General features: G+C 41.7%; 1 protein-coding gene across 1 annotated transcript; it reads right to left on the bottom strand.

Annotated features, from left to right (window-relative positions):
- Positions 1-5,837: 5,837 nt before the first annotated feature.
- JHY (junctional cadherin complex regulator) lies at positions 5,838-20,916 on the bottom strand (the record flags this gene model as incomplete). The annotated part of the gene is made up of 8 exons (XM_084221430.1): positions 5,838-6,029; positions 6,767-6,889; positions 7,555-7,635; positions 9,912-10,167; positions 10,834-11,381; positions 13,296-13,406; positions 17,685-18,168; positions 20,582-20,916. 8 exons carry the CDS (start codon positions 20,914-20,916, stop codon positions 5,838-5,840), a joined length of 2,130 nt encoding a protein of 709 aa, XP_084077556.1.
- Between the last annotated feature and the right edge of the window lie 824 nt (positions 20,917-21,740).

Below are 21,740 nucleotides of genomic sequence, written 5' to 3'. Positions count from 1 at the left end.
ACACACATGGACGAAGGTGTGAATAACCCATGGCCAAGCCCAGCAGTGACCTGGGCATGATGGAAAATTCTTTTTATGATTCCTCTCCTCATTTCTCTCTGCTGCCTGCTGGATCCAGGGCATTTTTTATCACTGATGTGCTGAGGGAGCTTTTCCTCTCTCCCAGTCCCAACAACAAACAGCATCACCTCAACCAACTGCAAACTCCTGCTTGGATGGTCCTGGCTTAAAAAGGGGCTGATTTTGGTCTTGGGTTTATCTTGTTTCTAGGTTTTGTTTCGAGATTTCTTGGTTTTTAGATTTATCTGGTTTCCAGATTTCCTGTTTCTAGGTTTTGTTTCTAGATTTCTTGGTTTTTAGATTTTTCTTGTTTCTAGATTTCTTGTTTCTTGGATTTGTTTCTAGATTTCTTGGGTTTTAGATTTATCTTGTTTCTAGATTTCCTGTTTCTAGGTTTTGTTTCTAGATTTCTTGGTTTTTAGATTTATCTTGTTTCTAGATTTCTTGTTTCTGGGGTTTGTTTCTCGATTTCTTGTTTCTTGTATGAATCTTGTTTCCAGATTTCTCGTTTCTTGGATTTGTCTCTAAATTTCTTGTTTCTTGGCTTTATCTTGTTTCTAAATTTCTTGTTGGATTTATTTCTAGATTTCTTGTTTCTTGGATTGATCTTGTTCCTGAATGTCTTGTTTCTTGGGTTTACCTCGTTCCTATATTTCTCATTTATTGGATTTGTTACTAGATGTTTTATTTCTTTTTTGTTTATTTCTTTTTTGTTTTTATTTTGTAGATTTCTTGTTCCTTGGGTTTATTTTGTTTCCAGAGCTTGGCTGCCCTGCAGGGGTGGTGCAGCTGGGAAGGCAGGAGGGTGAAATGTGTGATCCTGCCCCACAGGAGACTTTTCTCCCTGGGAGGGAGCATTCCTCTGAGGAAGAAATTGGTTTGGAGGTTTTATCACCCGGGTTTGGGGTGGCAGGAGAGAAGGTGAGCTGCTCACTTCTCAGCCATTCCTGAAACCACTGCAGGCAAACACTGAGACCTCTCCAGAAACCACTGAAACCACTGAAACCACTGAAACCATTCCAGAAACCACTGAAACCATTCCAGAAACCACTGAAACCATTCCTGAAACCACTGAAACCATTCCAGAAACCACTGAAACCATTCCTGAAACCACTGAAACCATTCCAGAAACCACTGAAACCACTCCAAAAACCACTGAAACCATTCCAGAAACCACTGAAACCATTCCTGAATCCACTGAAACCATTCTAGAAACCACTGAAACCACTCCAAAAACCACTGAAACCACTGAAACCACTCTAGAAACCACTGAAACCATTCCTAAATCCATTGAAACCATTCCTGAATCCACCAAAACCATTCCTGAATCCACTGAAACCGTTCCAGAAACCACTGAAACCATTCCAGAAACCATTCCAGAAACCCCTGACACCACTGAAACCATTCCAGAAACCACTGAAACCACTCCAGAAACTGCTGAAACCACTGAAACCATTCCAGAAACCACCGAAACCATTCCTGAACCCACTGAAACCACCCCAGAAAACACTGAAACCATTCCTGAATCCACCAAAACCACTCCAGAAACCACTGAAACCATTCCAGAAACCCCAGAAACCCCTGACACCACTGAAACCATTCCAGAAACCACTGAAACCATTCCTGAATCCATTGAAACCATTCCTGAATCCCCTGAAACCATTCCTGAATCCACCAAAACCACTCCAGAAACCACTGAAACCATTCCAGAAACCACTGAAACCATTCCAGAAACAACTGAAATCACAGACACCATTCCTGAACCTACTGAATGCACTGAAACCATTCCAGAAACCACTGACAGCACTGAAACCATCCCTGAAATCTCTGAAACCATTCCTGAATCCACTGAAACCATTCCTGAAACCTCTGAACCCATTCCTGAAACCACCTCCTCACACCAGGGCTGCTCCTTTCTCCCCATTTCCTGCTTTTTCTCACCTGGAAATCTTTTTTGGTGTTAGATATAGGAATGATGTGAGGGAAAAGCAAAGCCCAGTCTAAATCAGAGGCAAACCTTCCATTTCAATCACCTAATTGGTTTAATATGAATCAAAAAATTTAGGAAAAAAGTTGGATTTTTTTTTTTTGGTTTGGGCAAGCAGGGAAAAGCCTGGCTCCCTGGGAGGAAACAGCACAGCCAGGTGCTTGGATGGTGACAGCAGAGCCCTGGGTGGCTGTCTGGAGCATTCAGGGAATGAGGACTGGGGCAAAACCTCATCTGGTTCCATTCCTCATCCAGTTTGTAGAGCTGGAATGATGGCTGAGAGGTTTTAACTTGCTTAATGTATTTAACTGATTAATAAATTGATTTTTAGGGTGCCAGCAGCCTGCTCATGCCTTATTTGGGGTGCTGGGAAGCCAACTTTGGTTATTTTTGGAAGAAATGCAATGGGGATTTTATTACAGATATTTTTTAGGTGGAACTGACCCCAAGGCTTTGCCCACCGAAGGTGATCTCAGCTGCAACACTTCCAGAACCTCAAATATTGAGAAATGATGGCACTGGAAAGGTGTTGCCAAGAAAATGTTGGGAATTTCCATTGGGTGCTGCACACAGACTCCTCCCTCAATAATGAATTCAGAATTAATTCAACATTTAAGGGTGTTTTTATTTAAATATTTTGCCTTCCTAATGGGAAATACATTAAATTTTGGCCTTTGCCTTTAAGCAAAGGTCAAATTTTATGGCCTGGATGCTCATTGGTCTCTTTTTTTGTGCCATCATATCTGTGAATTGCAGGGAAAACCTGAATTTGTATTGCAGGTTGAAAGATTTTTTTTCCATGTAAAAATGTCATTTTGTGGGATTTAAAACACCCAAAACACCAGAACTTCTAAATGGTTTGTGAGATGATCATGAGCAGCGTTAAAATAATAATAAAAAAGATTTTTCAAATGTGCTCCTCCAGATGCAACACCATCCCCAACTTTCACACAAGTTCAATATTTAAATATTTCTTAAAAATTCATTATTTTATTTAAAAAAACAACCCAAATGAACAGATTTCTGCCCTAATTTCTGGGAGGAGGATGCCAGCCAGGGAGGAAGGAGATCAATTAAGACATTAAGCATTTTGCACCACATGGACACATCTGCATGGCAGCCAAATAATGCAGCCATCAGCTCATTTTCAGGGGGCTGTTGCCTACTTCAACTCAGCCCTCAGATCAAAGAGAAAATGTCTGCTTGCATTTTCTCATCAGAAAAGGGATGCTAATTTAGGTTCCTTAATGTGTGGTGATAAGAGACTTCTTCAATTAAATGAATTCTATAGGCCAGAAAAGCAGAAAAAAAAAATAAAAAAAAGGGGGGATACAAAGGGAGTCAGGCTGGAAAGGCAGAAATTCTCATTAAATCAAAGGTCCAATATTCATTACCTCCAGCATCTGGGGCTAAACACTGAACATGGAGCTCATCAAAGGGGGTTTAATGGGTTAAATTGAGAATATAATCTAATTAAAATATTAGATTCGAGTAAATAGCTCTTTGATATTCATCTGAAGGTTTCATTAAAACAGGCACTTGAGGTTTGGATTACGGGGGGATTATCACTTTTAAGCAGGAACAACAAGTTGAGGTGGCCTGAGCAAAAATGCTTCAAAGTGTTACAGTTGGGTTTAAAAATAAAAGTAGGAAAGAAGAGCATGGAAGCATTTTCCAGCCTGGCAGTGCCCAAAGGAGAGGGGAGAGAGGCTGAGGAAGAGGAAGGTTCTGTTCAGAAGCTGGAATTGGATGCAAAAATGTCATGGAAAACATTTCCCCTGCAGCCTGACCCGTGGTCCCATATTGGACAATGCTTCTTCCAACAAGGCTGCCCAAAATATTCTTAATATTTCTTAATATTCCCAAAATGTCCTGAAATTCCAGCTGTGAGTCCAATTCAGCAGTGGGGGAGAGGTTCCTGCTCATCAGGAGGGTTTGAAGCAAGGGCAGGACCCTTCTCCATGAGGAAGGGCAGAATAAGTTGGGTGCCCCCATAGAAAAGAGACCAAATCAATGGGATAAATCAATTCCACATCATCACAGGGTGGTTGGGTTTGTCTCAATATGCCCAAAATGTCCTGAAATTCCAGCTGTGAGTCCAAGTTCCTGCCCCTCAGGAGGGTTTGAGGCAAGGCCAGGTCCCTTCTCCATGAGGAAATGCAGAATCAGGATCACTTCTCCCAAAATTAAATTTGGAGCCCCCACAATAAAAAGACCAAATCAATGGGATAAAGCAATTCCACATCATCACAGGGTGGTTGGGTTTGTCTCAATATTCCCCAAAATGTCCTGAAATTCCAGCTGTGAGTTCAAGGGGCTGATTCAACAGGTTCCTGCTCATCAGGAGGGTTTGAGGCAAGGTCAGGTCCCTTCTCCATGAGGAAGGGCAGAACTGGGACTGCTCTGCCCAAAATTAAATTCGGAATCTCCCATAAAACAGACACCTGATAAATTGGATAAATCAATTCCTCATCATCACAGGGTGGTTGGGTTTGTCTCAATATGCCCAAACTGTCCTGAAATTCCAGCTGTGAGTCCAAGTTCCTGCCCCTCAGGAGGGTTTGAGGCAAGGCCAGGTCCCTTCTCCGTGAGGAAGGGCAGAATCAGGATCACTTCTCCCAAAATTAAATTGGGAGGCCAACAAAAAAATGACCAAATAAATGGGATAAAGCAATTCCACATCACCACAAAGTGATTTGATTTGTCTCAATATTCCCAAAATGTCCTGAAATTCCAGCTGTGAGTGCAAGGGGCTGATTCAACAGGTTCCTGCTCATCAGGAGGGTTTGAAGCAAGGCCATGAGGAAGGGCAGAATTGGAATAACTTTCCCCCCATATTAAATTGGGATCCCCCACTAAAAAGAGACCAAATAATTGGGATAAAGCCACTCCACATCATCACAGGGTGCTTGGTTGTTTTTTTTTTCCTTTATCCAGCCTCTTTTCCAGGAGGTTTTAGCCCAAATTCCCTCGCTGTGTGCTCTAATCACATTTCATATGGTGACTTAATTCATAAATTGCTAAGTTAAAGAAATGGAAGCAACCTAAGAAACCCATCTGTTTGTTGTTATTTTTACAGCCTTAATCTGTTAAAAGCTGTTTCCTCTCAAACATGCAGCTCTCAATTATCCTCAGTTACCCAATATATTCTCCAACTGCTCCTGGCTAATCCCAGATTGTCTGCATGATCAACCAGGACTTGTCTGGAATTTCCTTGTCCCAGATGAAGCTTCAAAATTTTTGATCTTTTTGTGGAAACTCTTCACTAAGTGACAACAGAGTAACAATTCAATAATTAGCACTGTGTCATCACCAACTGCTGCATTTGGGGCATATTTTTGTTCTCTTTTTTAGCAGCAATGGATTATTTTTGCTTTTATTTCTGGCCAAAAGTTTCTTCTGCACTTCAGAAAGAGAAATATTGCTGGTGTTAAGATCATCAGATGAAACAGAAGTTTATTTTAAATGTTTTGTAGATATGCCTGTCTGTTTATATGTTTAAAAAAGACCCAGCTGTGAGAAGCCAAGAGCTGGAAGATGCAACTGTCAGATGATTGATTTCAAAGAAAAATAACAGAGAACTACATTTAAAATGCTATAAATGCAAAAGGTCAATTTATTAACAAAATAGGTACAAGTAGAACAATTAGAACCAATTCTAACATTTAAAAAGAATTCAACTTAAGGCAGTTTAAATTTCAGCGGACTAGGAAATGAAAATGTGATGGTCACAGCTGAAAATAAAACAATTCAGGCATTTCTGCCTCGATCCTTGAGATTTCCCAAATACCTACAAGATGTGAAGGGCTTCAAAAGCAGCCACAGCTTCCTTCTCCTTCTGGTGCCTGCTCCACAGAGATTCCAGGGATGGGATTTTGGGTAACCTGGGTCCAGCCTGGGGCAGAGCCTCCTTCCCCTCCTGCTCTGATTGCCTCGCTATGAAAACCTTTGGTCTGGGAATCTTCTTGGCATATTCCAGAGCCTAAAAGGAGGAAAATTGGGAGAACTGAGCAAGAGAAAACCTGGCCAAGATTTCCAAAAAACCATTTAGGTGGGTTGAGGAGGATATCTCTGAATTCCTGAGCTTGTTTCTGACAGAATTCAACCCCAGATCCTTCAGTGGTGACTGCAACAGAACCCAGCCCAAGATTTGCTCCCTGGCACCACTGAAGCCACCTTAGACACTGAGGAAGTGTTTTTATTTGAAAAAAGGAAAGAGCAACACAAATCTATGACATTTATAAACATTTTAACATTTTTTTTCCAGTCTCATTGAGGTCTTGCCCTCAAGCAGGGAGTTTTGCAGGTGAACAGGACAAGCTCAGGTTCTCCTGCATAATTCACTTAATTACCAAAATTAAGAAGCAGAATGATGCCTGCAACATGGAATTGGAGAGGGAATGGAAAGAGTTTTACAGAAATGCTGGAGCTGGCAGAGCCCTGCTTTAACCTGGGCTGGGTTTGGTGCCTGTTGGTGTTGCAGGGATTTGGGAACACCTCACATCTCCAGTGCATCATCTCACGCTCCCGTTGAAGTCCCCTAAAAGAATCCAAACCCCTTTTTGCCACCCAGACAATGAGGTTTTGTCTCTTAGTGGTTTGTTTTTGGGAATAAAACTGTGGATATTATTCTGATATTATTGAATTCAACTTTCTCCTGGAGCCTGCAGAGCTCACTTGTCTCCCTCAGGAACTCCCTGGCAGGGACTCAGCTCTCACCTTCTGCCTGGACACTGAAGACACCTGGGGCTTCACAGGCAACCTCTGAACCACGGTGATGTTCTTCATGTTATATTCCTTAATTTGCCTGGAGTATTCCTTCTGCAGCTTTAACTTTTCTTTCTGAGAAAAGCAGAGAAGGGGCCTGGAATTCAGAGGCTGGGGGGATCCATCAATGGAAGCATTTCCCACCAAGATTCCATTTCCACCTCTGCTGCTGTTCAGCTGCCTCTGCCATTGATCCCTCCTCAGCACACAACAGGAAGCCCTGATAAATGGCACGGGCTTTTTTTAGTTGCTTTTCTCTTTTAAGAGCTTTTCCCTGGACTGAATAGAGGATGGAGCTCAGCAGAAATGTGACAGGTCCATCTTTATTCTGTCCTGAACAATCTGTCTCCATTTCACCAGAGTGCAGCCAGATATTTTCTTGTGTTTACACAACTTCAGCTTCCACTTGGAACATTTGGTGGATCTTTACATTTGGTGGATCTTTACATTTGGTGGATCTTTACATTTGGTGGTTCTTTACATTTGGTGGATCTTTACACTGAATGACAACTCAGCCTTGAGTGTGTCATTTCCTGATGTCCAATTAGCCCTGATTAATTCCTATTTCTGGTTTTTTACACATTAGAGGGTTAAAATGATCCCCAGCACAGCTGTCTTTGCTTTTATTTGAATTTTCCTGTAGGATCTCCAGCTAGCCAAGGATATAAAGTCACAGATAATCATAAATTGTGATTTTTCTGCCACTCTCCCCTGCCTAAATTCACTCTTGGTTTACTCACTTTTTCTTTGATTGTTTCATAGTCAGGTCCAAGGCCTCCAAGCTTCATACTCAGATTGAGGTAGAATTTGGAGCTATCCAGCTGAAAACCAAACAGCAAACAGATTTTCCTTGAGATGATTTCACAGAGAGAATAATTCAAGGAAATCTTGCAGTGGAAACCTCAGGATTTCATTTGCAACCTCAGCTCCATCCCTGGCACGTCTCATTTTAAATAAGTGACCAACAGGATTGAGTTAATGGGAAAAATCAAATGCCACAGAATTTCCTTTGGATCCAGGTGGGAAATTGCCAATTACCCCAATCACAAAGTGATATTTGCTCAGTAAAAATGACCTTTGGTGAGTTTATTGTGAAACAGCCTAAAGCCACTCATTTGACTGTGGTTAGAATGAGACTCCAAAGAAATTTTTTGTGAGAGAAGCAGATAAAATCACCTGAGTTTGGTGGCAAAAATCAGGCAAATGATGTTAGTGAGAATGACCTTTTCCTGTTCTGAAAGCTGCCCACAAACAGCTGAAAATCCACGTTTTGCTGCACAGCAGAGGCTTTACAAGTGCAGGAGTGGTGGGTGATGCCACCCAACACTTCAGGACGTCACACAAAGACTCCAATGCCTCCATCATATTTTTATTCTCTTTCAAGAGCACATTTTTAGAATGGAATTATGTTTTAAAATTCCATTTTTAGAATGGAATTATCTTTTAAAAACTTGTGAGTGAAGCTCATTACGATCAGCTCTGTGGTAATTTTAACCACAGAGTAAGGCAGGAACACCAAATCTCTATATGCAAATAAAATGGGCATTTCTTCAAAACACAGCTTCGAGTTAAACTCAGCTGCAGAATAATTAATTTAATGCAAATAAAATGGGCATTTCTTCAAAACACAGCTTTGAGTTAAACTCAGCTGCAGAATAATTAATTTAATGCACTGAATTTCCTATTTGAGGTTTCTTTGTGTTAGCTATCCCTGCTCTTACATGCTACAACTCATTAATTTTTAATTTAGGGTACAGTGAGGAGTTAATTTCGCTGTATCCCACAAAATCAGGGATCCTCACTGGCTGCAGTGAGTGCTTTTTTTTTATTAGGAAAAGCTGGATTTTGCTGGGAGCACAACCAGTCTGGTTCTCTGTGCATTCCTCACATGTGGAGCGTGAGAATCCTGCTGCAAGCACGGGACAAGAAACAATGGTTAGAACAGAGAGAGAAGGAGCTGTGCCCTTCAGCTCCCATCATAATCCTAATTCTTCTTAGAGGCACTCAGGCAGCAACACCCAAAGTGCATGAAATCATTATTCCAGCTTAGTTTGTCTGCCCTGAGACCTGAGCAAACTCCTCAAACATTTAATTTGTCTGCTGTGCCCCGAGGTGGTGACACCAGGACATGCAGAAGAGACAGAAATCCAAGTTTTAATAAGGACCATCAGGAGGTTTGGGATGATGTTTGCGCTGTCAGCTTTGCAAATCCTCCAGATTTGGGGTGGAATCCCTCGGAAAGCAGCAGATTTGAGCTGCACAAGGAAGGAGCAGGAGCAGGATAATGGATGGCTCGGATCTGAGGCTGCCTGCTGCTCCTCACAGACAGCCCGAGCCTCTTCAATTAAAACAATTTTATCTGTGGATAAATGACAGGACAAACACTGCTCTGTGTGTGCCTGGAGCTAAACCAGACTCATCCAGTGGATCCCTTTGCTCTAAAATGATTTCAGTGAACCCAATGAACTAAAATTATTTCAGTGAACTCTGATCCCAGGGGATCCTTTTGCTCTAAAATGATTTCAGTGAACCAAATGAACCAAAATGATTTCAGTGAACTCTCTGATCCAGTGCATCCCTTTGGTCTAAAATTATTTGAGGGAACCCAATGAACTAAAATTATTTCAGTGAACTCTCTGACCCAAGTGGATCCCTTTGCTCTAAAATGATTTCAGTGAACCCAATGAACTAAAATTATTTCAGTGAACTCTGATCCCAGTGGATCCTTTTGCTCCAAAATTATTTCAGTCAACCAAATTAACTAAAATTATTTCAGTGAACTCTCTGATCCCAGTGGATCCCTTTGCCCTAAAATGATTTGAGTGAACCCAATGAACTAAAATGATTTGAGTGAACCAAATGAACTTAAAATTATTTCAGTGAACTCTCTGATCCAAGTGGATCCTTTTGCTCCAAAATGATTTCAGTGTCATTTCCACCATTGTTCCATGATTTTTACTGCTCTGCTGTGCTTTTATAACATTTCTCAGTCCCTATTTATATTCTTTTTTCTTTTTTTAAACTTTGGATTATTAAGAAGAAATGTTAGAGGTGGAACAGAAATGTTAAACCACCCAACTCACATCTATTTCCTCACCTTCCTGCTGATTTTGGGCGGGTTTTGCTTTTCCCTTTGCAGGAGGGATCCTTCTGAGCTGCTTCTTCTCATTTTCCTTGGATCTCCTCCAGCTTTTCCTGAATCTCCCTGGGAGCCCCTGTGCTCCTGGGGCAGGGCAGGTGGGAACAAACCCCACAGCCACGTGCCAGCAAAATCATCTTCAAAATCAGAAATTCTTGGCCAATGCTCCTTCTTTTCTATGAAATGGGGGATTCTACAAGCAGATGTTGGTGAGCTGTGAGCAAAACATGGAAAAAAATGAGGGGGAAAGAGTAAAAATCGGAATTTACAGACAGCAAACAACCTGAACATGGAATAAGGGAGCAGGGAGATGGAAGGTGAGGATTTCACAATAAATGACTTTGCTTGCACCCAAATGTATGGGAAATAAATGGGAAAAAACCCCAAAAATGGGGAAATTTCAGCCTGATGAAATGAAAGCAAATGAAAGGCCTGCTGAGGACTGATAGAATGATTTGTTTATGCAAAATAAAACTTTCATTGTTTTTAAAATCAAGAGAGGTAAAATTCTTCCCAATTGAGTTTTTCCTGCTCTCTCCTTTAGGGACAGAACTGGATATCCACCCTGCAAAGCCAATTTTGCTACAAACCCTAAATTTATCCACAATGCCCTTTCCTATCTATATTTTAAACTTTCCCACCCAGCCTCCTAAAAGGAAACTTTCAGCTGTGGAAATTTCCATCCCTGGTGGACAGAGCTGTCCTTTTCCAATGCCATATTTAAAAATCAACCCCTATAATGAATCTTCAATGAGTAGTAAATTATAATGGCAGGTTTGTAGCAAAATAACTTTATATTTTGGAGTTTAAAGCCTTTTTTTGTTTATTTTCTGGGCATCACAGGGTTATGATAATAATATTTTATCACTTAAGTCCTCACCACAAACTATTCTGATACCTGCAATCCTCGTGAATGTGATTTTTGAAATCTGGAATTGGTGCTTGATCCTTCACTCTTTCTTGAAAAATTGCATTCCAATCAAATGAAATATTCTCCAGTTCTGGATGTGCCTGGTCACTGCTGCTGGAAAAATGCTGCCCAGGGATGGCATTGGCTGGGATTCCAGCTGGAGAGTCCTGCTGGTATTTCTTGTCCTCCTGACTGGGATATTCAGGATTTAAAACCTCTGGTGGGTAAAAATTCTTAAATATCGGGAGAAAATAGGCAGGCATGGTAAGGTTTGAATTTAGGAAATTATTGAGGACACTTTGGGGTTTTTCTGCTGGGCCAAGAGAAGAATTTGAGTTCAGGGCTGAGCTGGGATCCTGCCCCAGGGCAGGGGGGGCAGCCTGGAATCCTGGGGTGTGCTGGTGCCTCTGGATCCAGGGATTTGCTTCTCCTGCTCCTGCTGGGGGCTCTTGGCCATCACTCCTGGGCTGAGGCTGCTTGGGTTCTGCTTCTTGTCTCTGCAAGGACCTGTGCTGCTCCTGCAACGAGGCACCCACAGCCGCGTGAATCCCCCAGGGGATATTTCAGATATTCAGAGGTTCCACCACTCACATCCAAACCCCTCTGTGCTGGATCTGACCCTGCTCGTGGTGGATTTAACCCAAAATTGGAATTTAAAGTGCAGAGCAGGAGCAGAGATGTTATTCTGGTGCTGCTCAGTGAATTTCCCAGGGGATATTTGAGATATTCAGAGGTTCCATCACTCACATATGAACCCCTCTGAGCTGAATCTAACCCTGCTTGTGGTGGATTTAACCCAAAAATTGGAATTTAAAGGAACCATCACTCCAGAATAGGAGCAGAGATGTTATTCTGGTGCTGCTCAGTGAATTCCCCAGGGGATATTTGAGATATTCAGAGGTTCCATCACTCACATCCAAACCCCTCTGTGCTGAATCTAACCCTGCTCATGGTGGATTTAACCCAAAATTGGAATTTAAAGGAGCCCTCAGTGCAGAACAGGAGCAGAGATGTTATTCTGGTGCTGCTCAATGAGTTTCCCAGGGGATAGTTGAGATATTCAGAGGTTCCATCACTCACATCCAAATCCCTCTGTGCTGGATCTGACCCTGCTCGTGGTGGATTCAACCCAAAATTGGAATTTAAAAGAACCCTCAGTACAGAACAGGAGCAGAGATGTTATCCAGGTGCTGCTCAGTGAATTCCCCAGGGGATATTTCAGATATTCAGAGGTTCCATCACTCACATACGAACCCCTCTGAGCTGAATCTAACCCTGCTCGTGGTGGATTTAACCCAAAAATTGGAATTTAAAAGAACCCTCAGGGCAGAACAGGAGCAGAGATGTTATCCAGGTGCTGCTCAATGAATTTCCCAGGGGATATTTCAGATATTCAGAAGTTCCATCACTCACATCAAACTCCCACTCTGCTGCCTGGATCTAACCCTGCTCATGGTGGATTTAACCCAAAATTGGAATTTAAAGGAGCCCTCAGTGCAGAGCAGCAGCAGAGATTTTATCCAGGTGCTGCTCAGTGAATAATTCTGCATCAAAACTTTGCTTGAGACAAATCCTGCAGCCCTGGATTATAAAATCAGGTCCTTGCAGGTGCAAACCAAGCATGCTAAATGTGGATTTTATCTGCAGGAGGTGCAAAAATGGAGCCCTAAAATGCTCAGATCTCACCCTGTGGATAACCCAGAGCTCTCTGGCAACCACCTGGAGAAATGCTCCAAAAATCAAATCAGTTCTTGATCTTTATGTGCCAAATTTTGGGGGAAATGGCTTTGCACACACTGTTAGACTGGGCCATGGTAGAACAGCCTGATGCCAGTTATAGAAATAACCTTATATTATATAAATGATAAAATTTATAAATGATAAAAATAGAAATAATGTTCTATTATAGAAATTATAAAATAATTATAAATTACATAAACAATTGTATATTATATAAATGATAGAATTATTATAAATTATAAAAATATTATATTATAGAAATGACAAACCATAATAAATATAAATTATAAACTATAATAACTATAAATGATAAATTATAAAAACATTATATAAATTATAAAAAAAATAAATTACAAACTATTATATTATATTATATTATATTATATTATATTATATTATATTATATTATATATCATATCATATATAGAATTACTATAAATTATACTATTATTATAGTATAGAAATCATAAAAATAACTGAATTATAAATTATAAAAAATCTTATATAAATGATAAAAATAATTATAAATTACATAAGCATGCTTATACTACATAAATTTTTAGCTATTATATAAATAGACTTTTATAGATATTTTATAGATATTTCAACTGAAAAATTCTAAATGTATAAATTCTAAATTTTAAAATTTAAAATAATAAATGATTAATGATTAAATTCTCTCAAAAAGGAACCTTGAGCTGCTCTCCTTTTGGGTACCATTTGTCTTCAGGCTTCATTTTCCCAGTCTGGGATGCTGGGACATTCTGGAATGGTTCTTCATCAACTGGTGGAGGATCTGTGACCTAAAAAGCAGAAATGTTCATGGGCACAGCAATCAGGTGAAGATCTCAAAATCTTGGGGAAATAATGAGAAATAATTTGTGGCCTGTTAAAATGAAAATGAAAATGCTGAATTTTGGCATCATAGAACGGATGACAAGGAAATGGTTAAAGGAAAAAAAAAGAAGCAAAACTCAATTAAAGGGAGGGATGATTCCTTCTACTTGAAGAGGAATAAAAGAAAGGAAAATTGTGCAGCACAGAAACTCTCAAATGTCTGAGCTCCTCCATTTCCATGGAGGAAATGCACCTAATAACAGAAAACCAGGCAGAAACCATCCCTGGCCAGGCAATCACACACCCCAGCCCTGCCAGAGAGGAAAAGCTGGAAAAACACAATAATGGGGCTGAAAAGCACAGGGGGAGCTGCAGGAATGAAGTCTGGAATTCACAGAGCCTGGCAAAACAAGCTCACAGACAAGGAGAGCTCCACACAACCACGGCTGCAAATTTGTTTGGAGCAAATTTTTTGAGTCTGTGCAGTTATCACTGCACAAAGATGCACAAAGATGAGTGATCCCCTTGTAAATATAGCAAGAATTAATTTTTTTCTTGAAATAAACTTTTTTTAATCTATAAAACTGCAGGAAATCCATTTTTTTAGTTTCTATTTTTTGTCCCAAACCATCCTGTTGAGTATTTTAGTGGAAGTGTGTTGGGCACTGTCACTGTGACAGGAATTGGAGTGGTTCCACAGGAGAAGAGGCAGTGGGAAAATATTTATGAGCAAGAGAATTATCAACTGAAAATCATCAGTGGGAAAAAAAAATGTGGGAAGCTGAGCCTCTCAGTTTGGGGTAAGAGATTGGGGCAGAAAGAAAAGGTGAGCAGGGTTTATTGCTGAATTTATGAGTGATCTCATGGCTCTAAATTCAACATAAATCCCTGGAAAAAATTCACAAGAAAATTAAAAAATACCACGGAGGTTTTCCTGAGCTGTGGACAGCCAGAGCTTTGCAGTGAATAAGATGTTTTTGGTGGAACCAACTGACTCAGTGCTGGGCAGGTAAAACATACTTCTACATTATCTCTTTGAAAGAGGAACAGGACACAACCTCTGCCAGCATTTTTTTCCCTTTTTTTCTTTTTTTTTTTTTTTTTTTGTGAACCATTCTATTAATACCAATCAAATTGAGAAAATGATCAAATGAAATTGCATTTTGAGAATCATAAGCTGTGTAATGCCTATTCTGTTAAATTGAGGCCCGTAATTGCTTCTCCACTGAAAAGATACAACAAAGGCAGCAATCATGGCATGTCATTATCCCAGACTGCCAAACCAGCCTTTGCAGGGAGGACTTCAAAGCCTTGTGGTTCTCGAATTGCATTTGGCTGCTATTGTTGAAGCACAGGCAATCTTGATTAGGTGTTTACACCGAGGGAAGGCTCAGCGCACAGAGAGTCTGAGTGCCTTGCTCTAGAGCCATTAAAAAATTGTACATTATGTTCCTGGCTTTGAAGTAAGGGGCTTGGAGGTAGGAAAGCAACTCGGATTGAGCACAGCTGAGCTAGATTGGGCCACTGCTTCTCCTTCTGCCTCGCTCTCTCTCTCTCAAAGAAACTCATCATGGGCTTCTTTAGGAATCAGGCAGCGCTGCAAAGAACTTGATGTGGTATAAAATGTTATAGGAATTAGTAAATGTACAGAGCAGCACGGGTTTGGGAAATCTCTAAATGTAAATCTGGCACCACGAGGCTGGAAGGATTTTGTGCACAAAGTCCTGCCCTCAAAGCAAACCTCAAATTTCATCACCACAACCCCAGCAGTGAGCAGATCAGTAAATTCAGCTTCCAGGCCCTGCAAAGCTCAGAATAATCAGTGTAGGGCAGCACAGCTGGGTTGGTGGTGTGGGGCTCATCTGCTCCTTCACATCCTCGGTGGTGTTGCACTTTTGGATCGAGTTCTCCAGGTGGGGTGACCAAAGCTGGCTCCTGCACCACCACGAGGATCCCCTCAGGACTTTTTCACCCCTTCCAACAAGACTGGTTGGTTAGGAATCAGTAATTGATCTGCCAATTAACAGTAAATTAATCAGTAACTTCTGCCTGCCCCGTAGCAGATCCAGGGGTGGCTGCCAGCAGGTGGTGATGCCACTCGTGGAATCACAGAATTATGGCGGGGAAGGGACCTTAAAGCCCACCCTGTGCCATGGGCAGGGACACCTCCCACCAGCCCAGGCTGCTCCAAGCCCTGTCCTGGAACACTTCCAGGGATGGGAAGTCCACAACTTCCCAGTAAGTTCAGGAACACACTTTCCTACACCCCCTCTGCCTGCTGTGTCACCTCTCTGCTGTCCCCAAGGCCACTTCAGCAAGATAATCTTATCTCACAACCCTGACTTAACTCATTCCTTTGCCTATTCCATATTTTTAAAGTGTCTGCACAATGAAATCCTGATCCCTGGCTCCAACATTTAGCCAGGAAAGATTTCCAGAATTCCCTGAACAGCAAACATAATCATATCAACATAGCTCTAATTAGCATCCATCCACACTCATTATTTTTACCATCATCCAAATTAGAAGTGAAAAAAAACAAGTGCTCTTAATAGCTCTAGTAGGAAAAAAAAAATCCTGTCCATCATTCCTGCCACTGGAATGAAGTCAGAAAATTCCCTCTGATGTTGTGTCAACTCTTCATTAGCCTTGGCAGAGGTGTCACTCGGAGCACAACGTCCCTGGAGCTCCCCAAGGTAAGAATTTTCTGTGTGGGGTGATTTAGTGACCCACCCCCCTTCCCATTATGCATAATAAGCAGCAAGGAAAAGCAATGAACTAATTTCTAATGGTTCATTAGGAACTGGAATTAATTTCCTCTCAACCTTGCCACAAGTTGGCCGAGACTGTGCATGGTCAGAACTTCCAGAATGAGCACAGTCAGAACTTGTCAGTAATAATTACTTTAAAAGCCACAAGGTGACAGCTTCAAACATCCAAATTCAGTGTTTTTTATAGATAATTTGATAAATTCTAAATGTATAAATTCTAAATTTATCAAATATAAAATTCTAAAATTATAAATTCAATGATTAAATTCTCTAAAAAAGGAAGTCAGAACTTCCAGAATGAGCATGGTCAGAACTTCCAGGCACAAGTGCTGATGTCCAGCATCAGATTTCTCTGGGATCCTGCCAGGCTTGGGGCAGCAGCCCATGGAAATCTCGTGGAGCTGGAGCCAAACACAGTCCAGGGGGAAGCACGGAGCTGTTCCAGGGCTGGAGCCAGGCTGGGACACCTGGGGGTGCTCACCTGGAGAGGAGAAGCTCCAGGCAGAGCTCAAAGCCCCTGGCAGGGCCCAAAGGGGCTCCAGGAGAGCTGCAGAGGGACTGGGGACAAGGATGGAGGGACAGGACACAGGGAATGGCTGCCACTGAAAAAAAGTGAAATTTAGATGGGAAAAGATCCCATTTAGATGGGAAATGATCCCATTTAGATGGGAAATAATCCCATTTAGATGGGATATTGGGCAGGAATTGTTCCCTAGCAGGAGAGGAGAAGGGAGAGCTCAGAGCTCTGCCAGGGCCCAAAGGGGCTCCAGGAGAGGGACTGGGGACAAGGATGGAGGGACAGGACACAGGGAATGGCTCCCAGTGCCAGAGGGCAGGGATGGGTGGATATTGGGAATGGGGAATTGTTCCCTGGCAGGGTGGGCAGGGCTGGCACAGCTGGGGCTGCCCCTGGATCCCTGGCAGTGCCCAAGGCCAGGCTGGACTTTGGGGTTTGGAGCACCTGGGACAGTGGGAGGTGTCCCTGCCACAGCACTGGAAAGGCCTTGAGGATCCTTCTGACCAACTTTGCATTTGCTCCACTGAGAAAAACCTGGGCTAAGGCACAGCAGAGAGAATCATTATCACACTTCTGTTGGTAATGCCAACATAAACATGGTGACATTATCAAACTCATGTTGGCCAAGCAGAAAAAATGAGAGGCAGCATAAAAAGAGCCACTGATAAGGAGCAGTGCCAGCAAAGGAGACAGAATTTTGCTAACATCAAGATAAAAAACCAGATTTGTGACACTTCCCTGGCCAGGAGCAGGCAGCTGGAACGTGGCCACCACTGGGCTTGGGAGCAGCTGGAGATTTGTGATTATCCCACAAAGGGTGAACAAGAAAGGAAAGGCAAAGCTGGCACTCCCTTGCATGTTGGATTTCAAATCTGCTTCTCCCCTCTGCAAAGCTGAGAGTTCAACACCAGCCAGACCTAATCTATAAAAATGAGGGAATTTATAAATTTACCCACCTGCCCTTGAAGAACTTGCTGCTTTTTATTGTGCAGCTCAAGATAGGAATTAATCCTCTCTGACTGTAACCCCAAAGTCCGTTTATTTTTTTTCACAAAGTTTTTTTTTGCTCTTTGGGGTGGATCCTGTTGATTCTGAGGAGGAAAAGCACGGCCAGGATTATTTTTGGAACGAAATCCATCTGCAGGTTCCTCCCTTTTGGCTCGTGGCCCATCAGGTTTGTTGCTGGCCACGTTTGCTCCATAAAAGCTGAATAATTCTGCATCAAACTCTGGGGGTGAATCCTGGCTCTTTGCCTCCTGTTGATAATTTTCTGGAGAGCCATCAGAATGGAGATAAAATGCATCCACTGAAAAATCCCCACTGCTTCCTCCAAAAACTGGGGATGCCTTCTCAGCCTCAAAAAAATCTGCTCCCATTTTTGTATTCTTCCAATGAGGATTGTACCTCAGGCTGGAATATTTGTCCACAGGCAGTTTTTTCCTAATTAAAAAAAAAACCAAACAACAAATTATTTCTGCATAAATGGTACAAATTCTGCATTATTTCAGTGTGGCAAATGAATCATTTCAGTGCATTCAGTACAGGACCAGGAGCAGAAGAGTTTTATCAAAGATTTTTTGGTAGAAAATTTAGGCAGGACTTCCTCTTCCTTTTTAATTTCCATCATCAGTGAATGATAAATGGGTCTAACACTCAGGTCACAGTGGAATACAATCATTATCCTAAATCTGGCATGGAAATTTTTAAATCTAATAGAATCAGCCAAAAGGTGAAATGATAAATTGCATTGTTGTGTTGTCTCCTTAAAAATGATACAGTCCACAAAAGGCAATTTGTGTTGTTCCTTCTTCAAAGGCTCTGCTGAGTGAAATAAAAGTGAAATTCCTGGTAAAATCAGTTTTCAAGGGTCCTTATGAGACTGTCCAAACAAGAACAGCCTCCAGCTCTGTGTTCCTATTTTCTCTCTTCATTTCTGTGAAACATCCTGATGCTTTGGTTAAAAAACTCCTTCTAGAAAAGATTTTAAATCACTTTTTATTAAAAAACAGGCTGTGATTAGATAAGAGTAGAAAAACACAAATGGAAAGTCTGTGTGGTTGACAATTTTTTTAACAAGTGGCCAAATTATTGCTCTGAGTTACATTTGTCATAAAGCAAAGCCAGATGGCTCTGCCTTAAAAAATCCCCAATTGATCCAATTTCTGATTTAAGATCTGATCCAATGGGAGGAAAAGCAACTGCAGGAGTCAAATCCATCCAAGCAGGCTTCCAGGAGATGTGCAGGTGGAAGGAATGGGGGAGAAAAAAAAGCTTTTAACACAAAAATTCTTTCTTCCCTGGACCTGCAGCACAGCCCTGGTGGCTCTGCCAGAGAACATTCACAGCCACTGAAACCTGGCTGATTCTTCAGCTCCAATTAAAGAAATCTGCTGGATTTCCCAGCCTGTGGCCTTGTTAATGATATTAAAAAGAAATAAACTATTTATTCATCCTTTCTCAATGAGCTACATGCCTCTGCCTGTATTTTCATTTATTTTTAAGACAATTCTTTCTTCCCTGGACCTGCAGCACAGCCCTGGTTGCTCTGCCAGAGGACATTTACAGCCACTGAAACCTGGCTGATTCTTCAGCTCCTCTTACAGAAATCTGCTGGATTCCCTAAGTTGTGGCCTTGTTAATGACATTAAATAAGAAATAAATCATTTTTTCTTCCCTGGACCTGCAGCACAGCCCTGGTGGCTCTGCCAGAGAACATTTACAGCCACTGAAACCTGGCTGATTCTTCATCTCCTTGCTGGATTCCCCAACTTGTGGCCTTGTTAATGTTATTAAAAAAAAATAAACCATTTATTCATCTTTTCTCGATGAGCTACATGTCTCTGCCTGTATTTTAAGTGGCTCCAAATAACAAAATAATCTGTTTGTCTTTGCTGTCCAGGTGAGCATGGCTGCCATGGGCTCCTGGAGCTGATTTCCACCAGGGAAAACATCATTATTCCCAGCTGGCTGCAGGTAAACAGCACGAGGTGAGGCTGCTCTGAAGTGAGTACAGAAATATGTGAGCTAATTGCAATGATTGAAATGGCAGAGGATAATGCTTAAAGAGTCCCTTTGTGCTGAAATGTGTGCACAGGACCCGATGGTGGGGCTCAGCCCAGGTCACTGCGCGGGGACAAAATGAGTGTGAAGAGCTCCTTCATCCCTAATCATCCCCAGACAAAAAGGGCACCTTTTATTCCTGCCCCCAGCTCCGTGGGGAGGTTGGATGGACTCTGTGCTCCTCAACAAAAGTGTGGTGAGCAGACAACAGCTGCAGCATTTCCTCTTCAAATTCCGAGGTTGGTAATGGATGTAGAGAGGGGGTTTCATATGTATGTGCTGTGATATTTGCTCTGCTTAATGGACTGCACTGGAGTACTTACTGGGCTGAGTTCAAACAAAATAAAATCAAATTTCCATTTAATGAAGAGCCTCACATTCAGCACAGTATTCAGTCCAAAAAAATTACTAAAAATTAGAGCATGTTTCTAGTACAATTAACATCATTTGCACTCACAATAAAATATTCAATAACTGGCCATTTTGCTTGTTCAGGAGGTGAATAAAAGCATGCTATTAATCATTTAGCCTTCATTTGTTTGTCATTTTATTTTAAGTAGACTATTAAATTGAAACTGCACGTTGTTATTACTTCGGGTTTAATGTAATCCCTTTAAACTCAAGAATTATTCCCAATTTATCCAGGGTTAAACCTTCCATGCATATGACAGGATATTCAATTTTATTTTATGTACCCAGTTAATGCTTTCTGAAGGATGTTTAAACGTGGCCTTGAGGAACATCAGGTTAAAAGTGTCAGAATTATTCTACTCCACTCAAGTTTTTGCCTTACCTTCCACTGCCACAAATCTTTGGTTTCCCTTTCTTTTTTGTGTCGTTCTCAGCTCCTTCCTCTTCAGAACTCATCTCCTCCAAGCTGTCCCTATCCAAGCTGTCATCCTCCAGGATGCCACCGGCCTCCTGCCCTGTCAGCTCCTGGTTCTGCAGGATGCTCTGCTTTTCCAGGCCCTCTGAGTCAGAATCCTGGGAATCCTCAGGGCTGCAGGCAGAGCTCCTCTCCCTTTCCCAGCTGGCAGCTTGGAAAACGGGTGGCACCAGGGTTTTTGGAGGGACGTGGATGTTGGTGGTGGCGTGAGTGGGTGGGGAAGAGACTGGAATGTATTTCATGTTTGCAGGATTCATCCCCTGCTCTGCACGGAGGGATCACGCCAGCCCTGCATTTGGAGAGCACATAAAACATTTCAATAATATTTAAAAGCTGCATTTTGTTTGGAGAACACATAAAACATCTTAATAACATTTAAAAGCTGCATTTGAGTGCTACCATTGGCTTAGGGTCAGAATTTGACCTTCTGTTGGTCAGACAGTTCTCTATTCTCATCTGATTTTCCTTTATTCTTTATATATTTCTTTTATTTTGTTTGGGGAACACATAAAACATCTTAATAATATTTAAAAGCTGCATTTGAGTGCTACCATTGGCTTAGGGTCAGAATTTGACCTTCTGTTCAAACAGTTCTCTATTCTCATCTGATTTTCCTTTATTCCCACTGATTTTTCCTTTAAGCAACATTGTCAAGATCTCAGAGAATTTACTGCTATGAAATCTCAACTGTTGGTGGTAATAAATAATGCAAAACCAGCTTGTGACAAAAAAACCTATAAACTGAGGTGAAGCATCTGTTATCTGTTAACTCTGAGAGTTAAAATGAATTTTGTTTGTTCTCTCCCTGCAGCTTTAGACCCTCTGGCCATGTGAAATCAGCAGAAGGTGTGAGAGAGCACAGGGAGAAATGGAGATCTGCCTAAATGAGGATGAGAGTTCCTTTACACTCAGCTGAAGTGTTCAGAAGTCGTTTGCACTGCCAGATATTGCCCAGGTGAGGTGGGAGGGAGGAAAAGGAGTGTCCAGTGCTGGGATTTGTGTGCTGGGATTTGTGTGCTGGGATTTGTGTGCTGGGATTTGTGTGCTGGGATTTGTGTGCTGGGAT

Source organism: Fringilla coelebs (genome assembly GCF_963513975.1).
Source record: "Fringilla coelebs genome assembly, chromosome: 25".
Taxonomy (NCBI): domain Eukaryota; kingdom Metazoa; phylum Chordata; class Aves; order Passeriformes; family Fringillidae; genus Fringilla; species Fringilla coelebs.
This window is presented reverse-complemented; position numbering and strand designations above follow the sequence as displayed.